At 38.9% G+C, this 18,551-nt stretch overlaps 1 protein-coding gene and 1 long non-coding RNA gene across 2 annotated transcripts; one reads left to right on the forward strand and one right to left on the reverse strand.

Annotated features, from left to right (window-relative positions):
* Positions 1 to 346: 346 nt before the first annotated feature.
* Positions 347 to 1,252, reverse strand: LOC146479480 (uncharacterized). The gene is made up of 2 exons (XR_014864845.1): positions 1,130 to 1,252; positions 347 to 1,021 (listed from the first exon to the last, which is right to left on the reverse strand). It is a non-coding gene; the product is annotated as an uncharacterized LOC146479480 (long non-coding RNA).
* Positions 1,253 to 6,796: 5,544 nt separating this feature from the next.
* LOC146479481 (uncharacterized) lies at positions 6,797 to 16,677 on the forward strand. The gene is made up of 3 exons (XM_085110338.1): positions 6,797 to 6,824; positions 13,680 to 13,913; positions 14,950 to 16,677. Exons 2-3 carry the CDS (start codon positions 13,686 to 13,688, stop codon positions 16,474 to 16,476), a joined length of 1,755 nt encoding a protein of 584 aa, XP_084966464.1. The 5' UTR covers positions 6,797 to 6,824; positions 13,680 to 13,685; the 3' UTR covers positions 16,477 to 16,677.
* Positions 16,678 to 18,551: the final 1,874 nt, after the last annotated feature.

The raw sequence follows: 18,551 nt of genomic DNA on the forward strand, positions 1-18,551 counted from the left end.
CAGGGTTTTCGCTCTAATCGTTCTACGTAACAGGGACTCGTTTATGTAGCTGGGCTCTGTTACCTACATTGTACTCAGTATAACTGGGCTGAACGCTATCGTTCATTAAACCTTTTCGTTTTCGTTCTAATAGTAATCGTTTGTTATGTCGTTATGTCACTGATTATCACACTTATTTCAGCTGAAAAATTTAACAATTATTCCATGAGCGCGCGTTGGATATGAGATGGTAAATAGCCAACGAGGCGCGAAGCGCCGAGTTGGCTATAACTAATCTCATATCCAACAAGGGCAAATGGAATAATTGTTTTATTAAATTCTCCGCGTTTGGACATTGCTCTTGAAGTTTACTGAATTTTTATATTTTAAGAAAAAATTTCTTTCAAATTTAAACGACCGGATGTTGAGGCAACCTCCGACCAAAGCGCGCGAAACCTAATGATCACATGACACGCGAAGCGCTTTGCAAACGGAATCGAAAGCAAAGAAAATCGGACACAGTCGGACATCTAAAATTCAAGAAACGTTTAACTGTACGAATTATAACCTTTCTGAGACTAGCATTCAAGTGCTTTTGAAGTTGCAGCTCATCGAGAAGCGTAATAGTTGTGCACATTTGAGCAAATGTTCTGCTGCGTGATGCCGAGCGAAGGAAGAGATCAGGGCAAGGACGGCGGGCTTTTTTCATGCTGAATTGAATTCCTCGCGGACGATTTAAACCACTTCAGGCAAGTCCAAGTGTACGAAGTACAACTTCACTGAGACAAGCATTCAGTGCAAGTTTTTAAACTTCAAGCTTATTTGAGAAGCGTAAGAGCTGTGCACATAAGTGCAAATGTTTTGCTGAGTGGTGCCGAGCGACGAAAACGAACATTATGGCCGCCGCTCGTACGGATTTCATAGATGAACCATCTAAAGTCCTCGTAAATTCGTAAAAACATAAAAACAGGCATGAAGCTCTTCCTGAGAAATTTCTTCGATTGGCTTTAACCTCCTACCCGGCCAGGATTTGGAAGCCATCCTGAAATTTTAGAAGGTAACCGGTTGTTATTGTTGTTGTTATGTGATCTAAAAAATCGTAAAATCTTGCAATTTTGAAGATTTTAAAGGAAACTTCAGAGATACGTACCATTAAATAGTGTCATACCGAACTTTGTGGCTTTTATTGTTGTTATATTGAGATGGCATTGTTTGGTATTTCTTTCTTTTCCTTTTTTTTTCTACATTTTTTCGAAACTTTTGCTTTCCGCCGAAAAAAAAAATTAGCTTAGCGACACCTGGGGCTTTCGTTTTCCATATAAGGTCAAACTACGGTATATGAACTGATAACCGAGATTTAGTGAACCAATCAGAACGTTATAAATGCAATATCCGAGGCTGAGAATTTAATAAAACATCATAACGACATAGCCACAACGACAGAAGGAACATGCAAGGAAAAGATCATTTTTTTTCCATATGTGGTTATGTCCATGTCATTATGTTGCTATTATGTCATTATGTCTACATGTTCACACTACAAAAATAACGACATAATGACCTTTTTTATGTCGTTTTGCTTATTTCGTTATATCGCTAGTGTAAACCAGGCTTAACTGTATATCCTTCAGTTACTTACCTAGGCCTTCAAACTGACAAAGTATGAGCAATATTTATGACCGTGGCCACGATTTCTTTGATTTTTACTGACAATCACTCTTAAGGACGGTGCCTACTAATACCGAAGTATTTTTGTGCGGTTTATGACTATGCGGGAAAAGCAGATCTTAGCAAGGCCTATTGGAATCCAAAAAGAAAATTGGGGGTAACCACGCATTTTTTAGAGATAATTAAGCAATAATATCTCTAAAAAACGCCAAAATATAAAGCAATGTATGGGATTTTTTCCTAAATTGAAGCTTAATTATCTCTGAAAAATGCATGGTTACCCCCAATTTTCTTTTGAGATACCAAAAGCATTTAATAAGTTCTGCTTTCTCAGCATAGTTTTAAACCGCGCAAAAATATCCCTGTATTAGTGCGCACTACCCATAGGAAACCCGACTATCTCGAGATGCGCAGAACGTATGCGCAGTAACAATAGTAGGCACCGTCCTTAATTCCTGTTATAAAACTCAACCCCGAATATCTGCCAAAAAATCTAAGATAAACCTTAAAGGCGCTCTTTGAGTTGCATTAAATAGCCTATTTTGAATTCTTATAGGGATTACCGCTGTACACTCGTTCTCAGACTCCCGTTCCCCGTTCCCCGTTCCCGTTCCCGGTTCCCGTTCCTGGATTTAGTAACATCCGTCATATTTCATTTTCAAACTTACGATCGATTAAAATGGAAAAAAAATTAAAATTCGGTCAAAATCCTTGTGGCATTTTTCTATTTTTCATGTGGAAATAGAATAATGGAAAATTGGACGATATCTATGCCATTTTTGCGTTTTTCTATTTTTTCATTTTTAAACAAAATGGAAAAGATGAAAAAATGATGTGAATAAATATCCTTTTTTCATTTTTCTGTTTTTTGTGAAAAAACGAAAAAATAGAAAAATTATCTAGGACTCGGTGATTACTTTATTTTTCTCACTTTTCCAACAAAAACAAGAAAATAAAAAAGTAGCAAAATAGTTTTTAGCCGTTAACAGTATTTTTTGTATTTTTAAATTTAACGTCAAAATTAGAAAAATGGAAAAATGATCGATTTTCCTGACCATTTTTTGTTTTTTCTATTTTATTCTGTTTTTTAGAATATGTAAATATGATAAGGATAAGTAATTTTTCCTTTTTCCGTTTTGGTTGGAAAAATCAAAAATTAGATTGGCCGAAGTGGCACGGACCGGCAAAATAGTTTTTAGTCTTTAAAAGTATTCTTTGTATTATCGAATTTAACGTCACAATTAGAAAAATGGAAAAATGATCGATTTCCTGACCATTTTCTTTTTTCTTTTTTTTTTATTTTATTCTGTACTTTAAAATATGTAAATATGATAAGGATAAGTAATATCCTCTCTTGGTAATATTTCCTTTTTCCGGTTTGGTTAGAAAAATCAAAAATTAGATTGGCCGAAGTGTGCACGGACCGTTTTCTCGCGGTCAGTCATGTGAGGAGCTTATGACTGATAGGCTCGAATGTTTAACTGTCGAAATAAGTAAACCCCACTCACGGCCATTCGTTGTCAGTACCTGGTATAAATCTCCAAATTCTCCTCCTGACCGTTTTGATGACTTTGAAAATTTAATTGGTAAAATTGATGATTCTAAAAGGGACCTCTACCTTTTCGGGGATATTAATACAAACTTGTTACCTGGTGTCGTAGATAGCAATTCTTCCAAACTCATCAATGTTTGTGAAATCTTTGGTCTTCGTCAACTGATTACGGAGCCAACGAGAATAACAGCTCAATCTTAGTCCCTAATTGACCTATGCATAACTAATACCCCAGACAAAATAGTTAGATCAGGAGTTATGCCTTTAGGTTGTCTATCTAATTCGGAAAACACATTATACCATCCCTAGTACTCGGAATTTTAAAGATTTCAATCAGGAGGAGTTCATAGCGGACCTTGAATTGATTCAATGGGATGACATTAGTCTATTCTCTCACTCCAACGAAAGGTGGGAGTTTCGGAAGAATCAGCTTCTGACCTCGGTATGGATAAACATGCCCCCATGAGATCGAAAAGAATTGGGAACAAGAAGTCCCCGTGGATTACGCATGAGTTAATACGTAAGATGCGTAAAAGGGACTTCCTTAAAAAGAAGGCGGCTCGAACTAAGGATCAGTCTTGCTGGGATGATTTCGAAACAGCAAGAAATGAAGTTTTAAATAATTCAATTAAGTATGCCAAACGTAAATACCTTAGCGATCACCTCGCTGCTAGCAGAAATGATCCCCGTAAAACTTGGCAGCTAGTCAATGAGCTGAGCTCTCGTCAACATATGAAAAAAGTTATTGCTGATATTGAAATCGGGGACATGGAAACTAGTTCTGCATCTGAAATGGCGGAAGCATTTAACTGCCACTTCGCTAACATTGGTCATGACTTGGCAAGAGACATACCTTCTGCTGTTACTGTTCCAGAAAGATATCTTATCTCAAGTAATGCGACTTTCTCTTTCAAAAGTTGTAGCTCCAATGAAGTCCGTAAACTACTTGAAAACTTAGACACTAAGAAATCGACTGGATTGGACTATTTGCCATCCAGGATGCTTAAAATGGCGGCCGGTGTTCTGGCACCATCCCTTGCATTCCTGTTCAATCAGTCGATTTTCTCTGATATTGTTCCAACTGAATGGAAGCTAGCTAGAGTGATGCAAATTTTCAAAAAGGGCAAAAGACAAGTTGTAAAACAGCTACCAGCAAATCTCGATTATTCCTGTTGTCACTAAGGTGTTACAAAGAATAATTTACGGCCAATTTTTCAAGTATCTTCACGATAACGATCTTTAAGTTAACTGTCAATATGGGTTTAGATCACTTCATAGCACACTAACGTCCTTGCTTGAAGCTTCTAACAGTTGGTCTGTCAATATTGACAACGGTCTTATAAATGGTTTAATCTTCATAGACTTAAAAAAGGCTTTTGACACCATTGACCACGAGATTCTTTTATACGAAAGCTAGCTAGTTATGGCATTGATCATAAGGCCCTAAAGTGGTTTGACTCCTATCTAAGCAATTGTCAACAAAAGTGTGTAGTTAATGGTGAGCTGTCTGGTGGGCGTGCTGTTACCTGTGGTGTCCCACAGGGAAGCCTCATTGGTCCCCTTCTTCTCCTGATCTATATTAACGACTTGCCGAACTGTCTAAGTAAGGCGTTACCACGAATGTACGCCGACGATACAAGTATCAGCATTGCCGCCAGCAGCTTACCAGAACTTGAATCCGTCAGTACTAAACACTGAACTAGCTAACCTTCATGAATGACTTAATGTAAATAAGCTCAGCCTGAATGTTGGACAAAACTGAATTAATGTTAATAGGCTCACGGCAGAGACTTGCTAGTACTACAATTGGCCATTCACTTACTGTACAAATTGAAGGTTACGAAATTGATAGAGTGCCCCACACCAAATCCTTAGGAGTTTACATCGATCGAAATCTTTCTTGGTCCAAACATGTTAATGAGACTGCCAAGATTATCTCCTCTGGCACCAGAGGTGCACTTATAAGATCGAGGCCGTTCATTTGCGAAGATACAGCAATATTACTATATCAGTCGAGCTTTTGTTGAACCATATTTTGATTATTGCTGTGCTGTGTGGGACGGTCTCAGCAACGAGTTAGCCGACAAAATACAAAAACTCCAAACGCGCCATTCGGGTTATAACAAAGTCTGATTACTATTCTAGCGCTACCGCTCTCTGAGGTAAGCTGGGCCGGATGGGATATACCAGAAGGAAAAAGCAAAAATTGAAATTGATGTTTAAAACTTTAAATGATCAGTCTCCGGAATACCTGAAAGGCCTATTTAAGCCCTTTAGTACGGACTATGGACTTAGGAATAGTGATAACAAATTGCCTCTGCCTAAGCCTCGAACCGATTTTTTGAAACGTAGTTTCTGCTACAGTGGGGTACAATTATCCTCCCGAGTTTAAAAATAACACACCTGAAGCTCGGCCTAGCCTGCAAACTCGAGGTTCTCTCTCAAGAAATATCTTGGAAGGTGTATACTAGCTAGGGCGTGAGAAATACCTGTCCCCTACAGGCTAGTGCCGACATTAAGCATTTAACCGAAAAGCACGGGAAAAGAATACTGCGAAAAAATTGAAGTGAGAACTTAACGATTTCTCCTCAACTCTTCCATTGTATATCCGCTAAAATTGACTGTAGCAAAAATAATATTTCTTATTGAAGATTGAACTTATCTTCTAGATATGCCGTCGCCAGATACTCAAGAAAATAAAAGGATTTGTTATTATTATGACTACATTTAACATCATTGAAATACAGATGTGACATGCCCTAGCTAAACCATGCCAATCAAGTAGACATCCTTTATCTTTATCCGACAGAGCGCAGCTTAATTTATTTGCAAGCTATTCAATCGACTCACGTTCAGTTTACTTATGGCAGACATCATACCGCGATAGTTTAATTAGCCACTTGGGTCACTGATACACAGAGGTATTTTGAGTCCTCCAAAGAAAGAAAGTGACTAGAATACGACGAAATTTCAGTACGGAAAATATGTCTATCCAGACTAAACGTTTGATCTTTCATCAAGTCTCAAGGGAAAGAAACTTCCTCGATTTAAATTAAGTTTAACTGATTAAGTATTTAATGAAGCTATCAGAATTTCCCGTTACGACTGGGTGACCCTGTGCGAAAAGTTTTGGCCTGACAGTTAATTAGGCCTTATTTTTGAAACAGCGGTCTCACAGGACATAAACTATCAGAGTTAAATTTAAGTCTGACATGAGCCTTACATAAAGGTTGCATGAGCGTTAAAAAAGTCGGTTTTCAAGCTCTTGTTCTGTGTTTTTTTTTACGCTTATGTTATATTACATCATTAACTATGACCTCGATATAACGAACATTTTGGTCGTTTATCCTCAAGTTCGTTATATCGATATAACGATATAACGAACTCTCGATTTAACGAACAAATTTGGCCGGTCCCCAGCGACTTCGTTAAATCGAGGTTCCACTGTAGCTTCCAAATAAATTAAGCTGCGCTCTGTTGGATAAAGATAAAGGATGTCTACTTGATTGGCATGGTTTAGCTATAGGGCAAGTCACATTTGTATTTCAATGATGTTAAAAATGTAGTCATAATGATAACAAATCCTTTTATTTCCTTGAGGATCTGGCGACGACATATCTAGAAGGTAAGTTCAATCTTCAATAAGAAATATCATTTTTGCTACAGTCAATTTTAGCAGATGTACAATGGAAGAGTTGAGGAGAAATCGTTAAGTTCTCACTTCAATTTTTTCGCAGTATTCTTTTCCCGTGCTTTTCGGTTAAGCACTTCATGTCGTCACTAGCCTGTAGGGTACACGTATTTCTCACACCCTAGCTAGTATACACCTTCCAAGATATTTCTTGAGAGAGAACCTTGAGTTTGCAGGCTAGGCCGAGCTTCAGATTTAAACTCAAGAAAGTGATAACTTCATACCTTAAATAGTCTTGGACTGGATGGTAAACCAAATATAAGCCTATCATTTGCTTTTACTTCCTTAATTACACCGCCATCATCATAACAACTCTATACACTGCAAACTGTGATCCGCTCTGATAAAGGGTTAACACTCGAAACCTCAGCTTTGAAATTTCTCGGTGACTAAATTACTTATCAACCCTGTTGATTAAACCAAACACTGATTCGTCTCTACCCTCCCACCGACGCAATACCACAGTTTCTTTAGAAACTAGCTCCTTTTCTACACTGCAAATCACTTAAATAAAAATGAAATGAAAAGCAGAACCTAATCGCTGCTGTGAATTTTTAAACTCGAATGAAGTTCGTCAGCACAATCATATTGATCTCTTCTTTCCAATGGAAGAAGTATTCTAGAAGGTCGCTTTTGTTTTGATCGGCTCTTTGTCGATGTTCTTGGCCGATTGTCGATGTCACCCAATCGTAACGGGAAATTCTGATAGCTTCATTTTAAAAATACTTAATCAGTTAATCAGATTTAAATCGAGGACGTTTCTTTCCCTTGAGACTTAATGAAAGATCAAACGTTTAGTGTGGATAGACATATTTTCCATACTGAAATTTTGTCGTATTCTAGTTACTTTCAGTTCTTTAGAGGACTCCAAATACCTCTATGTATACGCCACCCAAGTGGCTAATTAAGCTCTCGCGGTATACTGTAAAAAGAAGAATACTGATTCACTCAATCTCTACTCTTTTCCAAACTGAAATCAATCACTAGAGTTAAACTCACTTTTGACTATCCCGATTATACGAATGGTTGGTTTCATCATCACAGTTGACCAGGTCATTTGTTCTTAGTATTCTAATTTTACCCCATTCCCATTTAAGAGAGCAATTCTTTTCTTTTCCTTGCCTTTGTGCATTCCGCCAAAACGGCATGGAGGAAACAATTTGGAAACGCAATCCAGATTATTACGATTCTATCAAACACAAGGACACTGGAGTAATCCCTTAAAAAGGGGGGGGGGGGGGGGGGGCTTGCTAAAGTAGGTCCAGTGTACCTGAGTCATAACAGGTTAAGATGAGGGGGTTCTGTGCTTTAACAGAGGAAGCAGTATTATTTGTTTTCGGACTCAATAATTGCATATTAGAGGTACTTTTGTGCTAGGAAGGTTTTGAAACATGAAATGAAAAATGCCGAGCCAGAATTGATTCTACCTGTCACACTATATGGCGACATCCAAATTCGACTTGATTGATGCCTCAGTGACAGTCCATTATTTAGGTTTATGGATGATTTAAGTAAGTGGGTTCTAACGCCCCTGGAAATAAAAATGTTCTTTGTTTTAAGCTTCTTGTAGTCACCATTGATGAATAGCGGCTCTTTTAATTAGCAAAGAACGTGATCATACAGAATAACTTCAGGCAACACAAGTTCGAAGTGTCAACTGACGGCGAGAAAACAAATATCAAACTTTTACTCTACGCAAATTCGCTGTAATTAGAAGACCTTGAGGAATGTAATTTTGGCATGACCAACTGAATGTTTGTATACCATTTTCCTGAGGCAGAGGCTGCTAGGGTTGATAACAATTCCTTGCACTGCTTAGGAGCGTTATATGATGCGGTCGGAAGCTTCCCAATAACAAGCGAAAATAGTTAGACAGCGCAAGGAGACAGTTTCGTGAAAGAGACTGACCGTATACGCTTTTTCAACTGATGAAAAAGTTTCTACCCTCCGAGAGTAGGAGACAGGCCATTTGGTAGTGATATTTTAAATGTAAGTATAGCGTGGTTCTTTGGCAGTAGGTGGAAATATAGAGATTTTTAAAGTTTTGGGAAATTTATAACAAGCGGCACTGGTTGAAAGATCTGGATACGAAACATAATTCAAATTTTACTTTTGAAAGGAAGGTGATCATTGTTTAGATTTGCGGCTATGATCAAACAGCAATTGCATATCAAAACCTTGGTGCTGATTAGTTGATTGCGAAAAACAGTTTGACTTGTATTTTCTGCGATTTGTAGTGAGACTGAACGCCCTGAACCGTAGTAATGTTTTTTCGTCCGTTTAATAAACAACCCTGGTTGGACGCGACAAACCCCACTGTTTCCTGTTTTGACATTGAAAAGAGCTATTGCAAATACCATCGCTTTATAGCTTTGAGTGCACGACGCTTTACAGTACGTCTTTTAGTTCAGAGCCAGAACTTTTACTCTGTGCAGCGACGGATGCGCCATGTTTACAGACAAACGCGTCTTTTGCTATTTACTAAGGCAAAACCAGTAGGGGTCCGCTATTTCAGCACCTCGTGAATCTAGTCATGTATTGAAAAGTCGGTGTCATTTTTAAATTGAAGTAGGAATCGTTCGAATACAAATCCTTATAATATCGCCGTTACGCAATGGTCGCCGTGACACTGAAATTACAACACTCACGCAAAGGTCACCGTCTCTATCTCTCATAGAGCTTGGGGCACCTGTGATTGCAGTGGCATACCAAACATAAAAGCGATAATATTGCTTGACCAAAGGCCCGAAAAGCTCATACAAATTTTAAGGTAGAAAATTCGAACCGTCCAGGATCCTTTTAGGAACATACCGAGGTCTATTAAAAAGCGAACAACTAGAGAGAAAGGAAACTGAAGGGAGATGTAAAGTATCGACCTTAAGACTTTTTTTTTGAGAGGACACAGAAAAAATCTTGCTTGTGATGGACTGCGCGACTGCGAGATGCGGTTCGCAAGTCCAACCCACGAAAATGACCCTTGCTCGCCAACGAGTCCACATGCACAGGAGCTCAGAGGTTAGAACACGGAGGGTTGTGGGCTCGAATCCCATCTCGGGCTTAGCCTCCATTTTTTTCCGTGTCCTCTTTTGGTCGATTCTTTACATCTCTCTTTATTATCTTTATGATATTAATATCATGCAGTGGCATAGGCTAACTAGAAAGAAACTTAAACCAATCCTCTGAAGGAGTACTCCACTGTTATCCAGCCGGACTCAATTCGATAGGCGCTTCATACAAGTCGTGGTTTAGATCTTCAGTGGTTACAGAAGTGATTCTTTCTTTACTAAGTTTTACCGTGGTGGTCTCAACCATTCAATCTCTTTGCCACCTTAGTTTTGCATCGACCTCTCTCAAAAGATTGTTACATTTTGAGACTACAAACATTGTCAGCAAGTTTATATAACAATCAAGGCGTGACCTGTCAAATACCCCGGGCAAGAACCACTTAAACATGTCCTTCTTCGAGACGTGTTTGACAAAGAGTTTTACTGTGTACTTTCGTCAAGAAATATTTGCGATAGACACATTTATTCATTGTGTACCTATTTTTGTGGTTTCTCAGTTATAATTCATCTTGATGCAATCTCGTAGCCAGAGACTTCAGGATCTTTGGCCAGCGGTTGGTCGCTAGGAGGGACTCTGGGGAACTGGAATTTTTTTTTAATTTTTTGATTGGCTGTTCCGTAGCGGCTTGCATTGTTTTATCGCAGAAATCCTGCGGAAAGAAAATTACACTTCCTCAGAGTCTAATATCCTCGCGAACTACCGCTCGCCAAAGAGCCTGGGGACTCTGTTTACGAGATTGATCTTGACGTCGCGTGGCCAAAAATAATTAGCCTGGGGTAGCAAGCGTAACGTTATGCCTATTCTGTCCATTGGCAATTTAAGACGCATTTTTAATTTCCAAATTGTAACTTTTTCGTTACTTTAGTTATTTTGCTTAAGCTTTTGTTATTGTGGTATCTAACTACATCCAGGTGGTTTTATTTTGTCGCGGTGGTTCTTACAAACACAATTACATCCGAACTAGTATTCGGAAGTTCATAGGCTCGACTCCTGCTAGGAGCACTCAGATTTCTTTTTTCCGAGTATGCCTGTGTCAGTCAGTGAATAATAAATAATTCTCATTTAATACCAGGCAAGTTTCACGAAAAGTGGAACCGCTTTCTACTTTTTCAATACCTCGCAACGGTCGCGGTGGTGAAAAAAAAAAAACAAGAGTTTCACCGTGTAACACCACTTCATGAAACTTGTTTCGCAGCGCCGCTGCATACAAGTTTCAGCTAAAAGTTTCAACGTGTAACGGCGGCTTTATCTTATCTGTCTCTTGATTATCACAACCCGTTCAACGCTTTAGTTTAGTCAAAATTTTCGGTGGAAATTCAGGAATTTTCCCGTGTCAAAAAGAACGGCTTATTGCGTTCGTTCAAACTTGCAATCTCACTGGTAGATAAAAAATCGTAGTCAGTGATTGCGTAATTAAAGGAAAACTTCGTGGTCCTCCGTGGGACTGACTGGAAATAACCACAAGTTACAACCAACATAGGCAAATTTATCTGTCATATGGGAAACTGTCCCCATGGCATTAAAAAAAAAAAAAAAACATTTAACAGGTTTAAGAAACTTTATAAGGCCCACCTGATGTCTTGTCAATCGAATAATATATGTTCTGTTTACTAATCAAATATAATAGTATGTAACTATCTAATAATAATAATAATAATAGAGTTAAAATAATAATAATAATCATAATAATTATTGTCTGCTTATATTTTGAACTTTGTTGTCGCTGCTGTTGCTGCTGTTGTTGCTGCTGATGATGTGTTGTCCTTTTCCTTTCTTTTTGTTTGTTGTTGTTGTTGTTGTTATTGTTGTTGGTTGTTTGTTTGTATGTTTTGTTTTTGTGTTTTTTTTAATTAATTAATTTATTTATTTTTTGTTTTGTTCTTCTTTTATTAAGCTTGTCCTGTTTAGATTTCTTGCTCGGTTCAGTATATCTCTAACATACCTTAATTTACATAAATGTAATTCTCTCTTGTACATTAATCCTAGGCTGTACAAACATTTCTTACATTTATTTCTCAGTTAAGCTCAGTGTCATTTCTTTGTTTACATAAAAGTAGGTGGTGGTCAACTAGAAAGTCTTTGCTACTTTGACCACCACACACATTTTATAATTTGTACTGTATTTATTTTTATCTTGTAATCATCTGTTGTATAATACTTTTCTTTCTATGTTAATGTTGTGTTAATGGTGTAAGATAAATGAACCATGAACCATGAAAGGAACTTTCCATTTTGACCGATTCGAACGGAAAAACGTCGAGTGCCTCCGAAGGCTGTCCATTTGCATTTCAATCGGTTGAACCAAAATCGCGCTTGGCCAAACGGACAGCGTCCCTGAAGAGACTTATTGCTTTTCGTATGAACATCATGTCGTTCTTATGCTAACCAGTTTGTATTTGAAACTGAGGTTAGCTCAAAACAGACTGAGTCGTCGCCGTCGCCGTCGTGTTTGCACCAGGTCACTTAAATTAGACCGGGCGTGCACTAGATACTGAGTTACCTCCAAAAGATATATATACAACAATTACCATAGAAACAAGTTCTCTTTGTCATTCAGTAAAACGTGGTGCATGGGTTTCTCCAAACAGAAAGCCCTTCTTTGCAGTTATGGTGAGTGAGCAAGGCTACGTACTTGGGGTACAGATACCATTGTTTTGCCTAGGAGAGAGAGAGCGGTCAACATTCTGTGCTTTCAGATAATCGAGTACATTTACAAATTGCCGTCGTTTTGGTTCAAAGATTAACCTGCTTGTATGGTATTTATTTAGGGTGCTGCCTTAATAAGTGGGACAGAACGTATAAGCAAATCAGTGTTCGAGCTTCATCTGTCTGTTCCGTTTAGAGGAAACGAATCTACCCAGTCGAAAACCAGCCTACGGGCCAGAATTGAATCAGTTAATGTAATTATGTTTCCGAAAAATGCAAATTTAAGGTCACCGACATCTGTGTTGGCTGGGTTTTTCGGGGTGGGGGGGAGGAGCTAGTCTTCTATTTTCTTCTTTACCTCTCAGGCAAATTTACGTCACAGTTCGAAACAAAGGATCTATTAAACCACTAATTGGCAAAATTATCCTACCTTTGTACAATATCACGCTAGATATAGCCAAAAGAGCGTCTGCGAGGGAGGCTAGCCGGATATATAACGGATTCCTTTTAACCTCAACTAATTTCATCATAAATAAGGGTGTTAATTTCTTAAGAAGCTGTGATGCTGCGTCGGGGAGAGAGTGAAAACGAATATTTGTTTTTAGCAACCAACGAGGGGCTTTAAAGTTCTCGAATCCTTTTTACGCAGACCAAATTACCTTTTCAACTCAATCGGTAACACCAAATATTAAATCAAAATGATTCCATCGTAGTTCAGTCAGGCTAACCAGTAAACTGTAAGCGCAAAATTACGTGACGACGAAACCACTGATAAACACTGTCGTGTAGCTTAGCCAGTAATTTTTCGATTATATGTTTTTAATTAAACCGCGTATAAACTTCTTTCTTTCTATAAACGGCAAAACTAGCCAATAAAAACCTGTACTAGCCAAATGCTCGATGCCAATGACAGTTCGATACTGATCTGGACAACAAACACTTTTAATAAATACTCCAATACATTTCAAAACGGAAATGTCATACGCTATAATCTAAGAATATTCACAAGAATATTTTCAGCCTAATACCGCTTTCTTTCTTTCTTTCTTTCTTTCTTTCTTTCTTCTTTTTTTCTAGTGAGCCATGAGACCACCCTGTGTAACCACGATAAAAGGTGTCATCACATTCGGAACTATCATTGGACTGGTTGGCCTAATCCCTCAATGGATACAGACCTTGGGCATATTGATAAATAGCTGCAATGATCGTGATTCTGAATGTGCAAAGACCTACAGCTGGAAACGTTTTGGAATAAGCTTCGGCGTTGTCGTGTTCCTGTGGATTTTAATTATGATGATACGAAGAGGGCTGGTAGGATCTTAGAAAAACCATTAGTTAAAAGTATAAATATAGTTAAGACACGAATGTACATTGTCTAAACATGTTTAGACAAATTACGAGGCAAGGGAACATCCGGAGTGTTTTTCAGCTTCTTGCATGCATCCATATATGTTATTAAATGTTCATTTTGACAACGAGAACATTTGCAAGACATTGCTTTAATAATGTACTAGGTTTACTACGTTATTACCTCGAATCCATGTGTATTTTGTCGCTTTCCTGTGTTCCGCCGTAAAAAGCTTGTCCGAGAAAAATTGTACGGGTTATGGTGTAAGCTTGACCTTCCCCGAGGCTATTTGTCGGTGTAACTATTGTTACTGTTTACACTTCCGAAAATTTTTTTCCGATAAAGAAAAAAAAAACCTTCTCTAATACGATAAAGGGATCCTATAATAGAGGTTCTGAATATGACGTAATTTTAAGGCTTTACTGAGAGCATTAAAGTTAAAACCGATGCAAACTTGAATCAACATTATTCAATAGAGATTCTTGAAATATGTCTGATACGTAATTATATTCTTTTTTTCTTGCCTAACGTGTGTTTGCTGGAGCTATAGTTTAACTCCCTTGCTTTTATTCCATAACAATTCCCATACTGTATTTCTATTTTGTACATATGTAGGTTGTATAATTCTGGTATGTTTTATATAACGGCTCTGTGGCAGGGCACTCCACTGTGATTTAGTGTAACCAGCGGATAAATAAAGCAGAAGGTTTAACTTACTTACTTCTATAATACGGACACTTGAGTCAGTGTCTTCGGTGCCTTTATCTCACTCAAATTTTATTTTTTCAGCGGGAAAAAAACAATAGCCAACAACTCCTGGTGCAGGACTCTTGTATTAACTTAAAACACTGTTAAAATTAGAAAATGTTTCTATTATTGCCAACGCTTACTTTTAGAGGGTACTTTGTGTTATGAATATGTTTTGCGTAACCAGTGTATTTTTCCGTGGGCAGTGGCATTTTTAAATTCAGTAATTGATGCGTGCCCTTTCGTTTGTAGGTTTTATGCTTTCCTGTTGCCTGTGGCCACAGAAGGTGCATTTTCACTGGCAGATGCTCTAAGCCTCTTCGTGATGTTCTTCTGTCAGTTGACAAGGAAATTCCAGATGAAGAAACACTACAGGAATTAGAAGTGGAATCCTTACCATATCTGAATGACATCAAGGCCGAGTTCGAGAGGACAATGACAACGACAACATTTCGATTCATCTTTTCAGGAAGTGCCATCGAGAGATACGGACTCCCTTTTATGCTGTGTTATAAGCCTAAGCGTTGCGGCTGTCAACTACGTTGCAATATCAATGCACTTTTTACTGATCTAGACGTAATGTTTTGCTCTGTGGCAGACAGAGCTTCTTTTTCTGGTCAAGGAAACATTCTGGTCGAACCCCTTATAGCTGAGACTGTGGGTTTCACGGGGTACGCTAACCTCTCATCACTAACTCCCGGCTTTGAAAGAAGATGTGTCAGCTCAAAGCTAATCAGAAGTCAAGCTGAAAGTTCTGTTAAAAATGCTAGGGTATCCAACCTTCCCGACGTTCCGACCTGCTTGGGGTCGTCTACTCCAAAATTAAAGCTGGATTCAAAAGGACCGGCAATGAAGATCAGTTTTCCTCCTGTCTTTGAGGCTGACATCACTTTTTGCATCTATTGTCCTGAGTGGCCAAGCCTCAGCGACTGGTCTTCTCGGCAGAGGTACTGGCCCAGTTTCGTTGATGCACAAAGAATAATGTCACTAGGCTGTCACCTTGTGGCCAAGTCAGCACCAAATGACGAAAAGGAAACAAGTTGGAGATTTTCCTTCTCTTTGGCAGAAGTTGAACTGTCTAAACTTGTACCAGATACGGCAAGGAAATGTTTCTTGGCAATGAAAATCATTTTAAAGGACCACCTCCAACCCGTTGTGCCTGAGATCGGTTCATACCACATTAAAACCATATTTTTAAATACTCTGGAAAAAATGCCTGTTGGGTTTTGGGTAGAAGAAAACATTGAAGAGTGCTTAGTGACACTGCTGACGGAGCTTCGTGATTCTCTTGCGTCCATGAATTGTCCTCATCACTGGGTCAGTTTTATCAATTTGTTCGGCAACAAAAGAAAAAGGCTCCAGCTTCTTGCTAGAAAAGTTGAAAGGATTATACGTGACCCAGCACCATTCATTTTCGACGACGGTTGCTGTTGCCTTTCGCCGTGCTGTTTACGTGTGCCGTTGAATAATTTCACCCGCCGAAGCAGTCAGCAGCTCCATGTCGAGTATGAGGAGGTTACTATCACTGTTGACGGAGACATGATCCGTCAGGTGCAAAATCCGGTGTGCTATCCATCTTCCACTCCAACGCATGGGGTTCGAGGTGATCCTAGTTCATATTCAAGTGAACAAGAGTGTCCAACGAGTACTACAAAGCCTGAACAACTTGTGGTATCCCTTCCTCCAACACGTGATACCGAACGAGTAACCAGACTTTTCCCGGATGATCAAGAGGAAATACCATTAACGGTGTGTCTTCCACCCCCACAGGACCCATAACTTTTGTATAAGGTAGTACTACGTATTCTCCGGAAGTGCACCTTCTTCACTCTCTCGGATTTGTTTTGCAAACAATCACTAGAGGTGGTCTGACAAAAGACTATGCTCCTTTCTTCAAAAACATTCGTTGATCTGTAGTACGTTGAGTAGTGTCCATCTGAACTGTGTTTAAATAAATTAGAGCAACAATTTAGTGACAAATCCAGTTGTTGTCGTTTATCGTTTTGCAGAGCTAACACTAGCCTGTTTCAGGCGTTAAGGTTGTCCAAACCAGCGAAAACTAAGCTACGAACGGAACGTTTTGCGTTTCGAAAAAGCCAAAAAGGATGTGACAGCCTCCAACAGGCTAGGCTGATACTGTCTTTTCATTATTATCCTAGTAATTTAGTTCTTTTAAGAACATATACACCACAAGAATGAGAACCAAGAAAAAGAACAAGCTTCAATAATATCAATTACGAAGAACAAAAATCCATCGAAATATTATTCTTGTTGACAGCTTTTTGGATATAAAGGTACGAGATGTCAAATTCTCGCAACAGATTACAGACTGAGGTGATTTATAAGGGAACTGGACATAACAAGTTTGTTTAAAGGTGACCCACGCTGTGGTAGGGGGCCCGGGGGGGCACTTGACCCATGTTTGGGTATAGGGGTGCCGCTGGGGGTTTGAAACCCTGACCCTGTTTAGGACGAAAATAACCTTAAATACCTACCCTGTGTAGGACAATGTCCTCAATTTAAGACCCTATTTAGGACAGAGGACAACATCTAGCTTTTGTGAAGTGTTTATTGGTAATAGTAATAACATTTAAAGGCCCATTGTCACTTACCAGACGTGATGTTCCCCGCATTGAAACGCGAATACCAATCACAACAGATAAAATAATACACTTCTTAAAAGTGATGGCGAAAAATCCCAAAATTTCGCATTAACAGCGGTGAACCTTAAGTAGAAACTCAATTGACGTGAAGCATTGTTCACTGAAATAAATGCAGACTAACTCGACGAAAGTCTTGCAACGATACCCTGTCTAGGACTGGTCCGGGACAGACTCGCTTGAAATTATATACCCTGTTCAGGACAGAGGGGCCAAAAAACATACCCTATCCAGCGGCACGTCCTTGTATAGCCCATATAGGGGAGTACCCCCCCCCCCCGGGTAGGGGGTTATCAAAGACACCACCTATCTCATGAACATTCCCCACAAAAATTTTATTGGCTTTAACATTTAAGTTGACACATAAATATTCAGCTAGCAAGAGTCAGTATTGCTAGATAAACCAGAAATGTGGGGTTTGAATCTCATTGTCATACTGCTCTGGGGGTGGTTACGTTTGAAGATGTGCAGAAATAGATTATGAACAAAGAATGAGTGAGGCCGTCTATTCCCTTGAGATATGGTTCTTGGATACAAAGAAAAACGGTGAAAGGCGGCTGATGTAGATAGCCGGATGAAACTGTCCAAATAGGCTGATGCCTGATTCTGTACATTACACGTCATAGATGATTGTTCCAAGTCGACTAGAGTTAGGCCTGGGGGAAAGTGGGGCACTATTCAGAATTGTTGTTGTTGGTGGTGGTGAGGGGGGGGGGGGGGGAGGGGTGGCTCGGTTCTGTAACCCTGATCCTTTTTTCGACTTACTGAAACGTGTACAAAATTTTCCGGTAGCCTATTTTAAGACCTGGCCCCAGTTGTACAAATACTGATTAAGCTATGCTGGGTTAGCGTGTACTTTGATTCAAGTCTAATTAATAATCAATAAAAATCCTTTATTCTTTTAAAAGAAATGACTCTCAGTTTTGATTTAGACTTTTCTTTAGCATTATCTTAAAATTAGCCCTTAAAACAGTTTTAACAAGCCTTGGTTAACTTTTATTCGTGGATTAGCGTTAATCCGCTTTCGAACAACCGGGTCCTGGCCTCTAAAATTCATATCTATTTTCAGACCAGGTCGCTGAAATCCACATCTGTTTCTGTAAAATTTACACCCGTTCCTGTGAAATCCGCAACCGTTTCCAGACTTTAAGACGAAAATGGTTAAAATCTATACCCTTTTTCAGACCAAAACGG

This window comes from Pavona decussata, unplaced genomic scaffold (genome assembly GCF_977016875.1).
Source record: "Pavona decussata unplaced genomic scaffold, jaPavDecu1.1 SCAFFOLD_58, whole genome shotgun sequence".
In the NCBI taxonomy this organism is placed as follows: Eukaryota; Metazoa; Cnidaria; class Anthozoa; order Scleractinia; family Agariciidae; genus Pavona; species Pavona decussata.